General features: G+C 43.8%; 1 protein-coding gene across 3 annotated transcripts in view; it reads left to right on the plus strand.

The window, feature by feature from the left end:
- Positions 1-333: 333 nt before the first annotated feature.
- The window catches only part of fes (FES proto-oncogene, tyrosine kinase), a 42127-nt gene continuing 27878 nt past the window's right edge, over positions 334-14582 (plus strand). For 2 of the 3 annotated variants that reach the window (XM_048263579.1, XM_048263580.1), the window contains exons 1-8: positions 334-730; positions 1870-2138; positions 2623-2796; positions 4584-4680; positions 6623-6806; positions 7753-7890; positions 9281-9400; positions 12551-12676. In XM_048263579.1, the coding sequence (XP_048119536.1) occupies positions 667-730; positions 1870-2138; positions 2623-2796; positions 4584-4680; positions 6623-6806; positions 7753-7890; positions 9281-9400; positions 12551-12676 (1172 nt within the window). In that variant the 5' untranslated portion in view covers positions 334-666. The remainder of the gene's footprint in view (positions 731-1869; positions 2139-2622; positions 2797-4583; positions 4681-6622; positions 6807-7752; positions 7891-9280; positions 9401-12550; positions 12677-14582) is intronic. The other variant, XM_048263582.1, reaches the window with a different exon arrangement.

Here is a 14582-nt window from a genome sequence, read left to right on the forward strand (position 1 = left end):
CAGGGATGGGCAATATTTATGATACATGTATTTAAAATAATAGATTAAATAGATATGGAAGGTTTGCAAAGTCATTTCATGATCCCTTTTAAAAATGTCAAAATACAAAAAAATATAGTATTTTATTTTGATACATGGCGTTGCTACTGTGTGTTGTAGTTCATTTTGATACACTTAAAAATTAGGGTATTTGATATTTTATTTTAAAATCCACTTTGATGTATTTTTGCCCATCCCTGTCCCTTATTTGCATAACAGTAGCCTGAATGACCTCGGCTGTGCAGCAACAATGACGCGGCGAATTGTATGAGCGCTAGTGTAGGCTATCAGACCCAGAGCGGCTCTGATCAGACCACCAGACCATCAACAACAATGCCCTATATAGTCTGGAGCAATAACCTCCACAGCCTTCGCACACGGGCTTCTGCTAGCCGCTAGTGACCGTGTTCATATTTTAGACTACCTGTCGGACGAAGGCGAATTCACACACTCCCCTTCTAAGTTAGCATCGTTCTTCCTGGTTTCGGTATAGGGGAGCACCCTGTCTCTACTCCTGCGTCCTCTCGACGGTGATGCGCTGTCAGTGCTTTCGTTCCTTGCATGTGTAGTGTAGCGTACAGTATAGGGTAGTTTCCGTTAGAGTGCCTGTCTTCGTTTCATCTGTAAATGTTATGTCTGGTAGCGGACCACAGACGTTTTGAGGGCGGGTTTGCAGTACAAGATTGTCAAGGTGAGAGAGCTGCAAGTGTCAACCAGTCAGCTGTGAAATGACAACTAGCCTATAACGGACTATTGTATTTCTAAAGTATGTATTAAGGAATCGTTTGATCAGAATAATAGGAAAAAGAGTTCTTGCGGGAAAAGTTAAGAAATGTAAGCCCTTTGAGAACAAGCTTTTGCTTGTCTGTAGTCTAATAAAGGCTAGGTTAGTAGCCTCCACTGTCGTTGCTGAATTCATAATAGGCTGCTGGCGGGTCGCAAAGGTCGAGGTCACGAGGCTATACGGTTGCTTGACATAAAAACGATAGTATTTGCCATCCCTAAAATGTCTTCAACCAGATAGTCGAACAATGCAGTAGACTAAATACATGGCGTTAACAGACTCTGTTATGCTTTGCCCTGCTAGGTAAGCCTTCTGTGCTTATGTAGCCTATTGCTTAGACACCATGAAGTGGTCAATCATTCTTGGGTGTGTCGCCAACAACAGCCGAACCATTATTCAAGGAGTTACCCAGGAGAATAATCTGCCTATTTATTTGTGTTTTATGCTTCTAGCAGAAATACCAAAATGCCCTGATAAATGATTTGGTAACGTGAGATTAATTTATTTTTTATAACATGCACCCCTGCAAAATTGCCCCAATGTGGAGGCTAGTAGGTGGTGGTTGGGTGTGAAGTAGCCTGCTAAATTTGATAGTGCCACATTTGGTCAGCAGTTTTGTTAAAAAAAAGGAACTGCTCGTTAGAATTTCACATCCTTTCATTTACAGGCATAAATTAGGAAGTGAAAAGCACGTTTTGTATTGACTTACTAATCAGTAAATGAGTTTTGTTTGCTTCTCCATACAGGGATACCAATGTTTGAAATGAATAACATTTAGATGTGCACAATTAGAAGAATCGAAAGGAAATGTAAACATCTCTGAAATAAAAGCAAGACATGCAAAATGTGTCTGCTTGTGTTCAGAGATGTGTGTGTGTGCATGTGTGTTTGTGTGTGTGTTGGAATGGATGCTGTTCGGTTGTTCTATGGATGGCATGTGTGTTTCTCAGATTGAGATAGAGAGAGAGAGCTGTATGTTTAGTGATGGATCTGTGTGTGTGTGTGTTAGCCTGTTCTCATTCTTGTCTGTGCTCATGACTGCTTAGCAGCATCAGCAGGTCTGCATCCCGGCACAGGGCCTCTGGTCAGGATGGGCTTCGGAGAGGAGCTATGGTGCCCACAGGCCCACGCCTCCCTCATGCGGCTGCAGGACTCCGAGCTGCGCCTCATGGAGCTCGTCAAGAAGTGGATGACCCAGAGGGCCAAGAGTGACCGCGAGTTCTCCACCCAGCTGCACCAGATGTCCGTCATGGTGGAGAAGCTGGAGGGCACTCAGCCTGGTGGAGGCCTGGACTACATCAGTCACCTGAATAAGGTACAGTCCAGCCAGGCTATCCTTGACATGGGGAAGTATGTGTATGTGCAGGTTAACAGCCTGTGTTGAATGATGAAATACAGTAGAAGGCCGATAGTTCTTCCTTTGAGTGTCTGCAGTTTGTCTGCTATGTTGGAGAAGTGAATGGCAGTGATGAATTCTATCCATCATAGTTTCAGTTTTATTTGCAATACCTGAAATAACCCTGGAATACTGACAGGTTGTCATGCTTAATGTAAAGTATATTGTGTAACTAGTCAGGCACCTAACACTCCCATGTTAACTGTGAGATCACTATTTCAAATTATTTATCATCAAATGAAAAATACAAAGTTTACTTTCCTTTCTCTTTGATTTTGACGCTAACAATGAAAAACCACAGATGATTACCAGCCAACCACATATAAATCAGTGAGACAGGCACCCAAGAGTCTAGTAGACTCACGTTAACGTCAGATGTGCCCTCTCCTCTCCTCCCCCTCAGTCGTGGAACGTGTTGGTGAGCCAGACAGAGAGCTTGAGTCGTATCATGAAGAAGCGCTCGGAGGATCTGTCGGTGGGACCCCTGAGCAAGCTCACTTTGCTGATCCGAGACAAACAGCAGCTACGCAAGTCCTACAGTGAGCAGTGGGTGCAGCTGAACCAGGACCTGTGCAAGGTGAGCTCCACGGATGCACACCGAGAAACAACCAAGAGCTCTCTTCTAAGCTGGATGCGGATGCAGCGATAGGCATGGCTGCAGAGGTGTGTTGTGGGTAAACCTCACTCAGTGGCACCTTGAGATAGCCGGTAGCTCCCATGGTGGATATGGGCGCCGTGCACTCCCATATCCAAAGGTGTCCAGTTGAAGTCTGGTGTGGGGCTGTGCTGTCCTGCTGGATAGGTTGCACAGAAGTGACCCTAAACTGCTAATTGTGTTGCTACTTATTTTCCTCCCTGCTACTCCTTGGTGCTTGCTGTGGACAGAGCAGGGGTTTGAGTCTCCAGAGGGTCTCAGTCCTTATGAAAGAAGTGGCAATTTAGCTGTAATTTGGCAGTGTCACTATATAGATATACTTTCAACTAATAGCCAAGCATCCTCTCGTACCATAGAAGTCACAAACATTTTTGTAAAGGGATTTGAACCTGTGGTTGGACCTGTAAATGTTTTCCTTCTTTGGTGACATCTTAGTGTAGCATCACTGTTTTATCTTTGTATGTAACTCCCTTTGGGTTAAGGAAGTGCTTGCCTTGTTGACAAGGCAACCATGTTAAATGTTCTAGCCACGACTTAAAAGTACTTCCTCATTCGACGCCCAACCCTCTGCACTTACATTGCAGTACGGGTTTCTTCTAGAAATGTTTTGATTTTGGTTTTGGTTTTCTTCTATAAAGAAGGTTTTCTTTCTACATGGGTCTGTTTCTGGGAGGACTATCAGTGGAATTTACCAGCTGTGTCACAGGGTGTTTGTGAAGTGTCATGTGAATCAACATCATAAGCCAAGCGTCTTTCATCATAATGTACTACACATCTCCCATGCCCTGTTTCACTGGCACAGAACGTTGACACAAGCTCCTGAGCAAAGAACTATTATTACAGTGCAGGTATTTGGGCTGAAGCAGTCAGTATGTGAAACAGAATGTGTTTAAACTCTGCCTGAGCTATTTAAATCTGCAAGCAAGTGATCTCATTGCTTGGAAGTGCAAGAACATTCTGGGAGGCCTTAAGCCAAACAACAAGCCAGCAGGTGAGCCAAACAACAGAATCCAATCTGAGAGTGCTCATGTGTGAGTAGTAAGTGTTCTCCTTGTGTATCTAACACCATTCAGTGAAGGACAACCCCCCCCACCAAGCTCACACAGTGTGTGTGCGTGAGTGTTTGAGTGGGTGGGTGGGTGAGAGAGAGAGTTTCATTCTATTTCTCTTGCATAAATCATTGGCTTGCTCTAAGTACACAGTTACTAGAGTGTTTGTTCTGGTGATAATGGTGAATACACGTTAGTTGTTCTGTTTGTGCTCTTAGTGGCAATACTGGCCGCATCCAGTGGTTGTTTGGAGGGGTAGAGAGCATCATGTGGGCGGCTTTATGACTGTGTTGTTTTTTCATATCTGTATCAAAGAGAGTAATTGCCTGTGTGCATCACCTACAGTACTGCACGTTTGTGAGTGTGTGTGTATTTTGTAAATATCTGTATTTGTGCTGTGGAAGAGAGGATGCAGACTGCTGGATGGGAAAACTGGATGGACGGACTTTGAACAGTTTGTTATCAGCTTGGTGCTAGTGCTCTGTAGCACTGTACATGTGCTAGATACTGTATATACTCTTTCTTTTACACAAATGTCCTGTGTAGCTGGCTCTCACAATATTTCAGTACTGTGGTACTTTACAAAAGTCAAATAAGCAAACATTTGGCATCAGTGTGTGTCTGTATCTGTGTCTCACTTCTGTTTGTCTCTGATAACAGGTGACTCAGACCGAGCCCGAGAAGTTAAGAGGCAGCTATAAGCAATTGGTCAGGGAAGCTGCTCAGGCCAAGAAAAAGTACCTGGAGGCCAGCAAAGGTATGCCATCTGGCATCTGTGTGTGTGTGTGTGTGTGTGTGTGTGTGTGTGTGTGTGTGTGTGTGTGTGTGTGTGTGTGTGTGTGTGCATGCATGTGTGTGTGTGTGCGTGCCCATGTGTGTGTGTGTGTGTGTGTGCAGGCGTGTGTGTGCGTGCCCACGTGTGTGTGTGTGTGTGTGTGTGTGTGTGTGTGTGTGTGTGTGTGTGTGCGTGTGTGCGTGCGTGCGTGCGTGCGTGCGTGCGTGCGTGCGTGTGTGTGTGTGTGTGTGTGTGCGTGTGTGTGTGTGTGTGTGTGTGTGTTGTGTGTGTGTGTGTGTGTGTGTGTGTGTGAGGGAGAGGGAGTAAGAAAAGTGATAGGCCAACAGGTACTCCTTCTGTTTGCCAGCACCTGCCAGGGAAATAACACTGTTGAACTCACTGACCTTCACTGAAGTTAAACAAACTGTAAAAGCATTGAAATAGATTTACTAAATAACATAACATCTCCATTGTGTTTGAGCTTTCTCTCTTGTGCTGCCAGATCTGTTCTCTGTTGTTGAACCATTCAAACACAGTGTTTTTCCTGAATTTCACAGAGTTGTGCCAACTCATTTAGAGTGACTCTACATCAACACTTCTCAGTGTAACATAAGTTCAGTGTTGAGACCTTAGGGTTAAAGCAAAGACTTAAGACCATAACAACACAATGACTATAAAGTCAACTGTAACTGTGACCATAACAACACAATGACTATAAAGTCAACTGCAACTGTGACCATAACAACACAATGACTATAAAGTCAACTGTAACTGTGACCATAACAGTGTCCACACTGGCCAGTGATCAGGAAATCCTAATTTTCTTCATGTTCATTAATGTGATGCCTAAATTCCATGGATTCTGATTGGCCGTCAGTGTTTCTGTCTTTCATAATAACTGTCTGAAAATGAACCCCAACAATATCATTCTTCATCATGTCATTGTCATGTCATTGATGTTATCGTGTGTGATGTGGACCTTGTCATTTTGATTAGCTAGAGTGATATTTAAAACTACTTTTTACCCCGTTATTGGTATAGTTCTAGTTCCGTCAGGTTGGCTTTGTCAATGAAATAGTTTTGATTCACTATTGCATAATATTACATTTGGCAGTCTGCTCTGTTCTGGCCCCCTGCCTTTCCTTGTGCAAACATGGGAAGCTCATGGCAGGGAGAGCAGCAGAGATAAACCCCCATAGAGTACAGAACAGAGCAGACATCAATCACAAGACATTGATAAGTCAGAAGTATGAGGAGGAGATCTTGCAGAGGAACTGGCAGGCAGTATGTAGGATAAGGCAGAGCAGCAGAAAGGCTTCTACAGTAAAAACGCGAGGCACTGAAAGTTAAAAATATTTCAACTTTTGAGGTGACATTGTTTTCAGCAATGGGTCGTTGTTTAGCTGCCTGCCTTAGCTAAGTCAGGGAGCTAGCAATTTAGCTAAATATCACATATAGCAACAACATGTACACAATCAATTTCTACCTGGCATGGTTTGAGAAGTCAGCTGGGCAACTCAGAGAAGCTGGCTGAGACTCGGCGGCCTGCCTGAACTAACGCTCCACTATGCTCCATGTCTTGATATGAAGGCCTGAACTAACGCTATGCTCCATGTCGTGATATGAAGGCCTGAACTAACGCTATGCTCCATGTCGTGATATGAAGGCCTGAACTACTTTCACTAGGAAGTTTGGTACGTTCACTAGGAAGTTTGGTACATTCACTAGTAAGTTTGGTACGTTCACTAGGAAGTTTGGTACGTTATGATGTTTTGGTGATGATCACTGAACGCTGTGCTCTTATTTCCTGTTTACTCTTTCTTGCACTGTCCATATCTTCCTCTTCCATGGCATCCCTCTCTCTCTGTCTTTCTTGCACTGTCCATATCTTCCTCTTCCATGGCATCCCTCACTCTCTGAGTAGAGCGTGATCGTGACCGGGCGCGGGAACGCTACGTGAAGGCCACGCTGAAGCTGCACGAGCTGCACAACGACTACGTGTTGGCCGTGCGGGCGGCTCAGGTCCACCACCAGCAGCACTACAGCCAGAGCCAGCCAACACTCCTCTCGGCCCTGCAGACACTGCAGGAGGAGATGGTCCTAGTGCTGTGAGTGTGTGTGTGTGTGTGTTTGTGTGTGTGTGTTTTGTGTGTGTATTTGTGTGTGTGTATTTGTGTGTGTGTGTTTGTGTGTGTGTATTTATGTGTGTGTGTGTGTGTGTGTGTGTGTGTGTGTGTGTGTGTGTGTGTGTGTGTGTGTGTGTGTGTGTGTGTGTGTGTGTGTGTGTGTGTGTTTAGGGTTAGGGTCAGGAGGGGTGTGTGTGTGCATGTACAGTATGTGGGGATGATGCATCAGGATGGTACAGCAGTTCACACATTATTATTATTATCAATGGGGTCAAACCATATACTGTATAGTTCTATATATACAGTCTAAGGTTTGACCCCATTGATAACACACACACACACACACACACACACACACACACACACACACACACACACACACACACTGACTTACAGAGATTGAGAGAAAATGGATCATTTCCTGGTTATAAAAAGAACACTGCATCTGTGTCTATGTAGAGGAAGTTGTTTCCTGATTTATTTGCCTGCATATTCTGTGGTTCCCTCTAATAGCTCCCAAGGTTGTCACCTAATCGCTGCTTAAGTCATCAGTCTGTTCTGGTGATAAAAGAAATATGAGCCTAGCCTACGCTCCCTGGGTGTCTGTTTAATGTTGGACAAGGCCTCTCTACTTGACCTGTGAATGGACTGCACCAACACAGTATTTCCTTTCTCAGTGTTTAGTGCTACGTATGTAGTGTAATCAAAAACTCTTTTTATAAGGAAGAACCCAGAACAAGTCACATAGAGCGTTCTCTGATATGTGTCCCAGTGCTCAAGGTTTTGAACACAGTATTTGTAGAAAACACAAGTAATAAAAAGCTGCCTGTATAAGCTAACATTGAATGTAACACACTGTAAATGTGAGATGACTGTCTCACTGTTTACTGTCTCACTGTCTCACTATCCATGGCTTTTCCCATTCCAGGAAGGAGATTCTGCAGGAGTACTTTGACCTGACAACCCTGCTCCATGAGGAAGTGGTGTTGGTTCACACGGAGATGACGAGTGCCCTGAACGCCATCAGCCCCGAGAGGGAGTACGACAGCTTCATCCAGCAGAACAGGTAGTGCTACGCCCAACGCTTCGCTCCAAAACAACGACTCAACGTGTCACAACAACATCACAGCGACCGTGTTTCCATGGACATACAGTACACACTAATAATAGCATTCTTCCTTTCCTTTTTTTGCATTTAATCGTTAAACTTGTTACTTAACAGAGGGTGCTTTCTCATCCTTAGCCGTATGTATAGGGGTGTAGTGTGTTTGATTTGTTTTTCAACTGGACTGGAACAGCATGGTGGAAAAAATCGAGGTGGTGAATGATATACAATATTGCCCCACCTGCTTAGCTTGATAGGATTCACTAGAAATGCATGAGGCTTTCCAAAGTGCTTCAGGCTCAGGCAGAGAGAGAGAGCGCTGTGTCGATCAAAGCACAGAGAGTTGCTGCTGGCGCCAGCACTGACTATCAATCTTACTGTAGATCTGTCGAGATCAGTCCAGACCTTACCACCGATGGTGTACATGAGAATGACGGCTGACTACACAGTCCTTTACTGTTGAGAACAAGAATGTTTGCCAGGTTTTTTTCCATCATCCAAAAATAAATATTTTATTTTATGAATAGTTTAATGCCAAGGTGTATGTCTTGTTCTTTTGAGATATGACTGTGTTGCAAACAAAGGCTTAGTAAACTCAGTTCCCTGTTCCAAGGTCATACGGAGCTGTGTCATATTTTAGCAACACTGTGACAAAGAGTAGACCTCATCATCATGATTTAACATATATTTGTCAGTAGCTTTAGATGAAAGAACATTTTACCAACAAATGAGATTAGTGCCTTCAACTGATGAGCTTTTAATTGCACAAGCATTCTATTACCCTTATTGCCCTTACTCTCCCTATCAAAAAGCCAGCTACGGTTGTTATCATTTGATTAATCAAATGCGGTAGTTCTGCATCAGCGGCACTTCCTAAAGACAAACAAGCTGTGTAGCACACACACACACACACACACACACACACACACACACACACACACACACACACACACACACACATCCACTCTAGCACATGGACAGGACCTAATAAACATTAAGGAAATGAGTCCATGGAGCCAGTGGGAGCATTTGAAATCTCACTGTGCTCGTCCACAGCTATCTGGCTCTGTCCATGCAGAACTAATTGTGGGTCACATTTCACAGGCCCGTGTTGGCAGGTGGTTAAAGGACACTGAAACAGCATGGCACATTAGGGACATCATGATGAGGACTTTTTAATTAGAGGTGCATTATGGGAAATGTACTTTAAATGAAATTGGACAGCTTTTTCTGCTTTTGTAGCTGACAGTAACTTTCATGTGTAATAATGATAAAGCATTGATGCAATTGTGTGTGTCTGTGTGTGTCTGTGTGTCTGTGTGTGTGTGTGTGTCTGTGTGTGTGTGTGTAGGTCAGTAGCGGAAGTGCCAGCGTGTGTGGAGTTTGACTGCAGTGTTCTGGAGGAAGCGGAGAAACTCCAGGCTGAGGAGCTGGTGCTTAATGAGCTCACTCTAGAAGGGCTTCAGCACCGGTGAGACTCAGCACTCGGACCTTCATTTATCCATTCATTAACTCGTTTATTCATTCATTTATTCATTCATGTACTCGTTCACTCGTTCATTCATTTATTTATTTATTCATTCATTCATGCACTCGTTCATTCGTTCATTTATTAATTTATTCATTCATTCATTCATTCACTCGTTCATTTATTCACTCATTCACTTCATTCATTTAATGCACCTAACTCATAATTATTGCATGTAGTTAAATCACTTGCACCATACTAACACATACAGTACACACACACACACACTTTCCTTTTTCTAACCCACAAAATACCGACAAAATAACTGACTCACAGGTTTTTCACTTTCATTTGCTTAGCCCCATCAACACTCCAACTTTTTTTTTTTTTTTTCATTTTTCCAACCCATGGTCTTTTCTCAAATGTTGCAAATTATCATAGTATATAGTAATATTATATTTTTCTCTGTTGAGCTGCTTAATGGTCTTATTTATGGTTTGCTTACTCTTAACATGTGGTGAACAAAGATGTTGGTCTGTGTTCACAAAGATACTGAAGTCTGTTTCGATATCTGCAGTGCTCTCAGTTTGCTTGTCAAAAAACAAGGAGTCAGTCTACAGGTCTATGCACAGAGTCAGTTTACAGGTCTATACACAGAGTCAGTCTACAGGTCTATACACAGAGACTACTCCTTGGTGCTGTCTTGGTGTTGTCGTGCTTTCCTGCTCATACTTGTTTTGTGGGACTCTATTTATGCCACTATATTCTGACCCGTGTCTGAAAAAAGGTGCTAACTGATAGAGACCATTTTTGACCGATCGCATGTTCACTTCTGACTCTTCTCAGTGAGACTGACAAAGATTGCAATCATGCCACACAAGCAGTGGTTATTTTTGTCAGGCTTTGCAGAATGTGCAGAATTATCAGTTACAATGTGCCTAGTTGTTGTGAGTGGCCAGGGGATTCCATTGATGTTATAGGACTGAACTGCCCCTGGCTCTGATGGATGGATGGATGGATGGATGGATGGATGGATGGATGGATGGATAGATAGATAGATAGATAGATAGATAGATAGATAGATAGATAGATACATACATACATACATACATACATACATACATACATACATACATACATACATACATACATACATACATACATTATTGATCCCCAAGGGGAAATTCAAGAAACATGTGCAAGCTTGGAGCATGTGTCCACTGCTAGGTGTGTGGCCCATGTGATGTGAGAGGGTGGTTGCACAGAAACCCTCGGAGGCTTAGAGCACACGTGCGCTGAGTGAGAAGGTAGAATGAGGTGTCCACTCCTTGCCCAGCGGTAGGTCAGATCCAGTCATCATGACAAATGCTTTTTCATGTAGTGGAGCGTGGTGGTGTTGTGGCTCGGCGTGGGTCCCATACTGAAACCCACCATTGGGAGTCTGTGTTGTCTGTGTTGTGTTTTATGACAAACGCATACACTTGAACAATATTTACTCAGGGAATAATGGTGGTGACTGTTTCCTTTTCTTTAATGACTGCTGCACTTGCTGAGGAATGGACACCATTCCTTGTTATTCGATCCTGTAGTAAAGTTATCTAGAGCGTTCTCCATTGTCAGGAAATACAGTACATGATTTAACTTCCTTCTTTATATTTCCATTTTATAGCTCAGTGCGGTCAAAGACGGTGTCTGATTACAGTCAGCCACTGCAGGTCATCAGCTGTGTCATCAGTGTTATAGTGTCATCAGCACTGTCATCAATATTGCAGTCCATGAGTGCAATCTCCTTCACTGAAGGATTCCATTTCCCCTCCACAGGACAATCCTTTACTGTTCGCTATGCAAAGCCAGGCAAAAAGAGGAAGAATTGAACAGGGAGTTCATGGTACTGTCATTCACTGAGCTGCACACATTAGCATGAGCACAATTCTCCGCTCCTCACCAATATTGCCTGAAAACAGAGATGCTACAACTGTCTCATTATTGCTAATAACTGAAGCATAAAATTCTCGATTTCATTCTGATTGATTTGAGAAATCGCAGAGATTGATCCCAAAGTAATGTTCCCAGCTGTCCTAAGTAATGAGGCAATCATCGTAGAGCAATGTTTCACTTTAATAATGCAGTTGTAATGCATCATCAGACATTGTAATTATCGAGCTCCTTACTCTGGAAAATTCTGCTCATCAGTCCCTTTGGGGCGTGGGCTTCATTGGGAGAGTATGTAGGCTTTTCATATGGCAGAATGAATGTTGGTTTAGCTCCAGAATAATGACTCTAGTGAATATTGACGCTTATTTTCGTATATGCCATAAGAAAGGCAATATCCAGCACCCCACATCACGTGTGCAGTCTGTGTAAAGACTATATCTATCTATATATGGATTTTATATATTGTACATATTGTATATAACCTTTCCCTTGAGTCCCTTGGAAGTGCAGTTACTTTAAATTGTATCATCACAGTACCATGAGGGCTCCTTGCTTTTAATCTAGAGAGCTCCATGCAGTATATAATATGGAGAACAGTCATTTAATGGCTCAGTCTGATATACTAGGTATCACCACCAATATTTATTTATTCTTAAAAAGATCTGGTAGTGGCCACTTGATATATCCATGATGGATTCTGTTATTTAGTCACTCTCACAATTAAAAAACTAAAAAAATTATTTCTTCAGCAAGAATATAATTTGCACAAACCTACAAGAAGAATAGGAGAATGATTCTAATCAGTTCAACACAATGCGTTGTGTGTGTTTTAATTTAAATCTGACAGAGAAAGAAAAGAAAAGGCTCTGCTGTCAAGCGCTACTGGTATTGAGTTGGCTACGTGCATCCTCAAGGAGATGGTCATTTGCTCATCCTCTGACTCCTCTGAATGGACATGCTGAGATGCATTCACCCACATCAGTGTGCTGCCACATCAGGTGTGAAACCCGTCACCTTGGAGCTGTTTTCACTTTGCTCTACCAGATTCAGCACGGGAGAACAGTATAGACGGGATATTCAGCACAGGAGAACAGTATAGACGGGATATTCCAACTCATGGAACGTCTCTCGGCCAATCAAAAACAAATAAATAGTTCCATAGAACCCAATTGTTGTATAACCCGCGTGTTCTCCTCTTCATGTGCTCTGGTCGTGCAGGCTGACCACAGTGGAGGACGAGCTGCTGACCTTGACCACCACGCTGGGGAACCAGCAGGCCACAGTCACCCAACTGGAGCTGGACCTGCAGTCTGAGCAGGAGGGCCCGATACTCAGTGGACAGAGGTAAGCCCTGTGTCTGTATGCATGATACTCAGTGGACAAAGGTAAGCCTGTGGGTCTGTAATAAGGTAAGCCCTGTGTCTGTATGCATGATACTCAGTGGACAGAGGTAAGCCCTGTGTCTGTATGCATGATACTCAGTGGACAGAGGTAAGCCCTGTGTCTGTATGCATGATACTCAGTGGACAGAGGTAAGCCCTGTGTCTGTATGCATGATACTCAGTGGACAGAGGTAAGCCCTGTGTCTGTATGCATGATACTCAGTGGACAGAGGTAAGCCCTGTGTCTGTATGCATGATACTCAGTGGACAGAGGTAAGCCCTGTGTCTGTATGCATGATACTCAGTGGACAGAGGTAAGCCCTGTGTCTGTATGCATGATACTCAGTGGACAGAGGTAAGCCCTGTGTCTGTATGCATGATACTCAGTGGACAGAGGTAAGCCCTGTGTCTGTATGCATGATACTCAGTGGACAGAGGTAAGCCCTGTGTCTGTATGCATGATACTCAGTGGACAGAGGTAAGCCCTGTGTCTGTATGCATGATACTCAGTGGACAGAGGTAAGCCCTGTGTCTGTATGCATGATACTCAGTGGACAGAGGTAAGCCCTGTGTCTGTATGCATGATACTCAGTGGACAGAGGTAAGCCCTGTGTCTGTATGCATGATACTCAGTGGACAGAGGTAAGCCCTGTGTCTGTATGCATGATACTCAGTGGACAGAGGTAAGCCCTGTGTCTGTATGCATGATACTCAGTGGACAGAGGTAAGCCCTGTGTCTGTATGCATGATACTCAGTGGACAGAGGTAAGCCCTGTGTCTGTATGCATGATACTCAGTGGACAGAGGTAAGCCCTGTGTCTGTATGCATGATACTCAGTGGACAGAGGTAAGCCCTGTGTCTGTATGCATGATACTCAGTGGACAGAGGTAAGCCCTGTGTCTGTATGCATGATACTCAGTGGACAGAGGTAAGCCCTGTGTCTGTATGCATGATACTCAGTGGACAGAGGTAAGCCCTGTGTCTGTATGCATGATACTCAGTGGACAGAGGTAAGCCCTGTGTCTGTATGCATGATACTCAGTGGACAGAGGTAAGCCCTGTGTCTGTATGCATGATACTCAGTGGACAGAGGTAAGCCCTGTGTCTGTATGCATGATACTCAGTGGACAGAGGTAAGCCCTGTGTCTGTATGCATGATACTCAGTGGACAGAGGTAAGCCCTGTGTCTGTATGCATGATACTCAGTGGACAGAGGTAAGCCCTGTGTCTGTATGCATGATACTCAGTGGACAGAGGTAAGCCCTGTGTCTGTATGCATGATACTCAGTGGACAGAGGTAAGCCCTGTGTCTGTATGCATGATACTCAGTGGACAGAGGTAAGCCCTGTGTCTGTATGCATGATACTCAGTGGACAGAGGTAAGCCCTGTGTCTGTATGCATGATACTCAGTGGACAGAGGTAAGCCCTGTGTCTGTATGCATGATACTCAGTGGACAGAGGTAAGCCCTGTGTCTGTATGCATGATACTCAGTGGACAGAGGTAAGCCCTGTGTCTGTATGCATGCTCAGTGGACAGAGGTAAGCCCTGTGTCTGTATGCATGATACTCAGTGGACAAAGGTAAGCCTGTGGGTCTGTATGCATGAACTGGACATCCTTGGCTTTTTTGTCTACTTTCTTATATCTGCATGTTTGTATTAAGTTCGTTCTCTCTCTATCTCTCTCTCTTTCTCTCTCTTTCTTTTCCTCTTTCTCTGGTGAGAAAGACATGTGTGCAGAGCTGAGAGCAGTTGGGTGGATCTATTCATGTGTTTACGCTTTATTCATGTGTTTACTGGTAAATGGAGACGCACCAGCTCTTCACACTCTTGCACACATGTTTCTCACAGACAGTAGCGACTAGCGA

Source organism: Alosa alosa, chromosome 14, assembly GCF_017589495.1.
Source record: "Alosa alosa isolate M-15738 ecotype Scorff River chromosome 14, AALO_Geno_1.1, whole genome shotgun sequence".
Classification (NCBI taxonomy): domain Eukaryota; kingdom Metazoa; phylum Chordata; class Actinopteri; order Clupeiformes; family Clupeidae; genus Alosa; species Alosa alosa.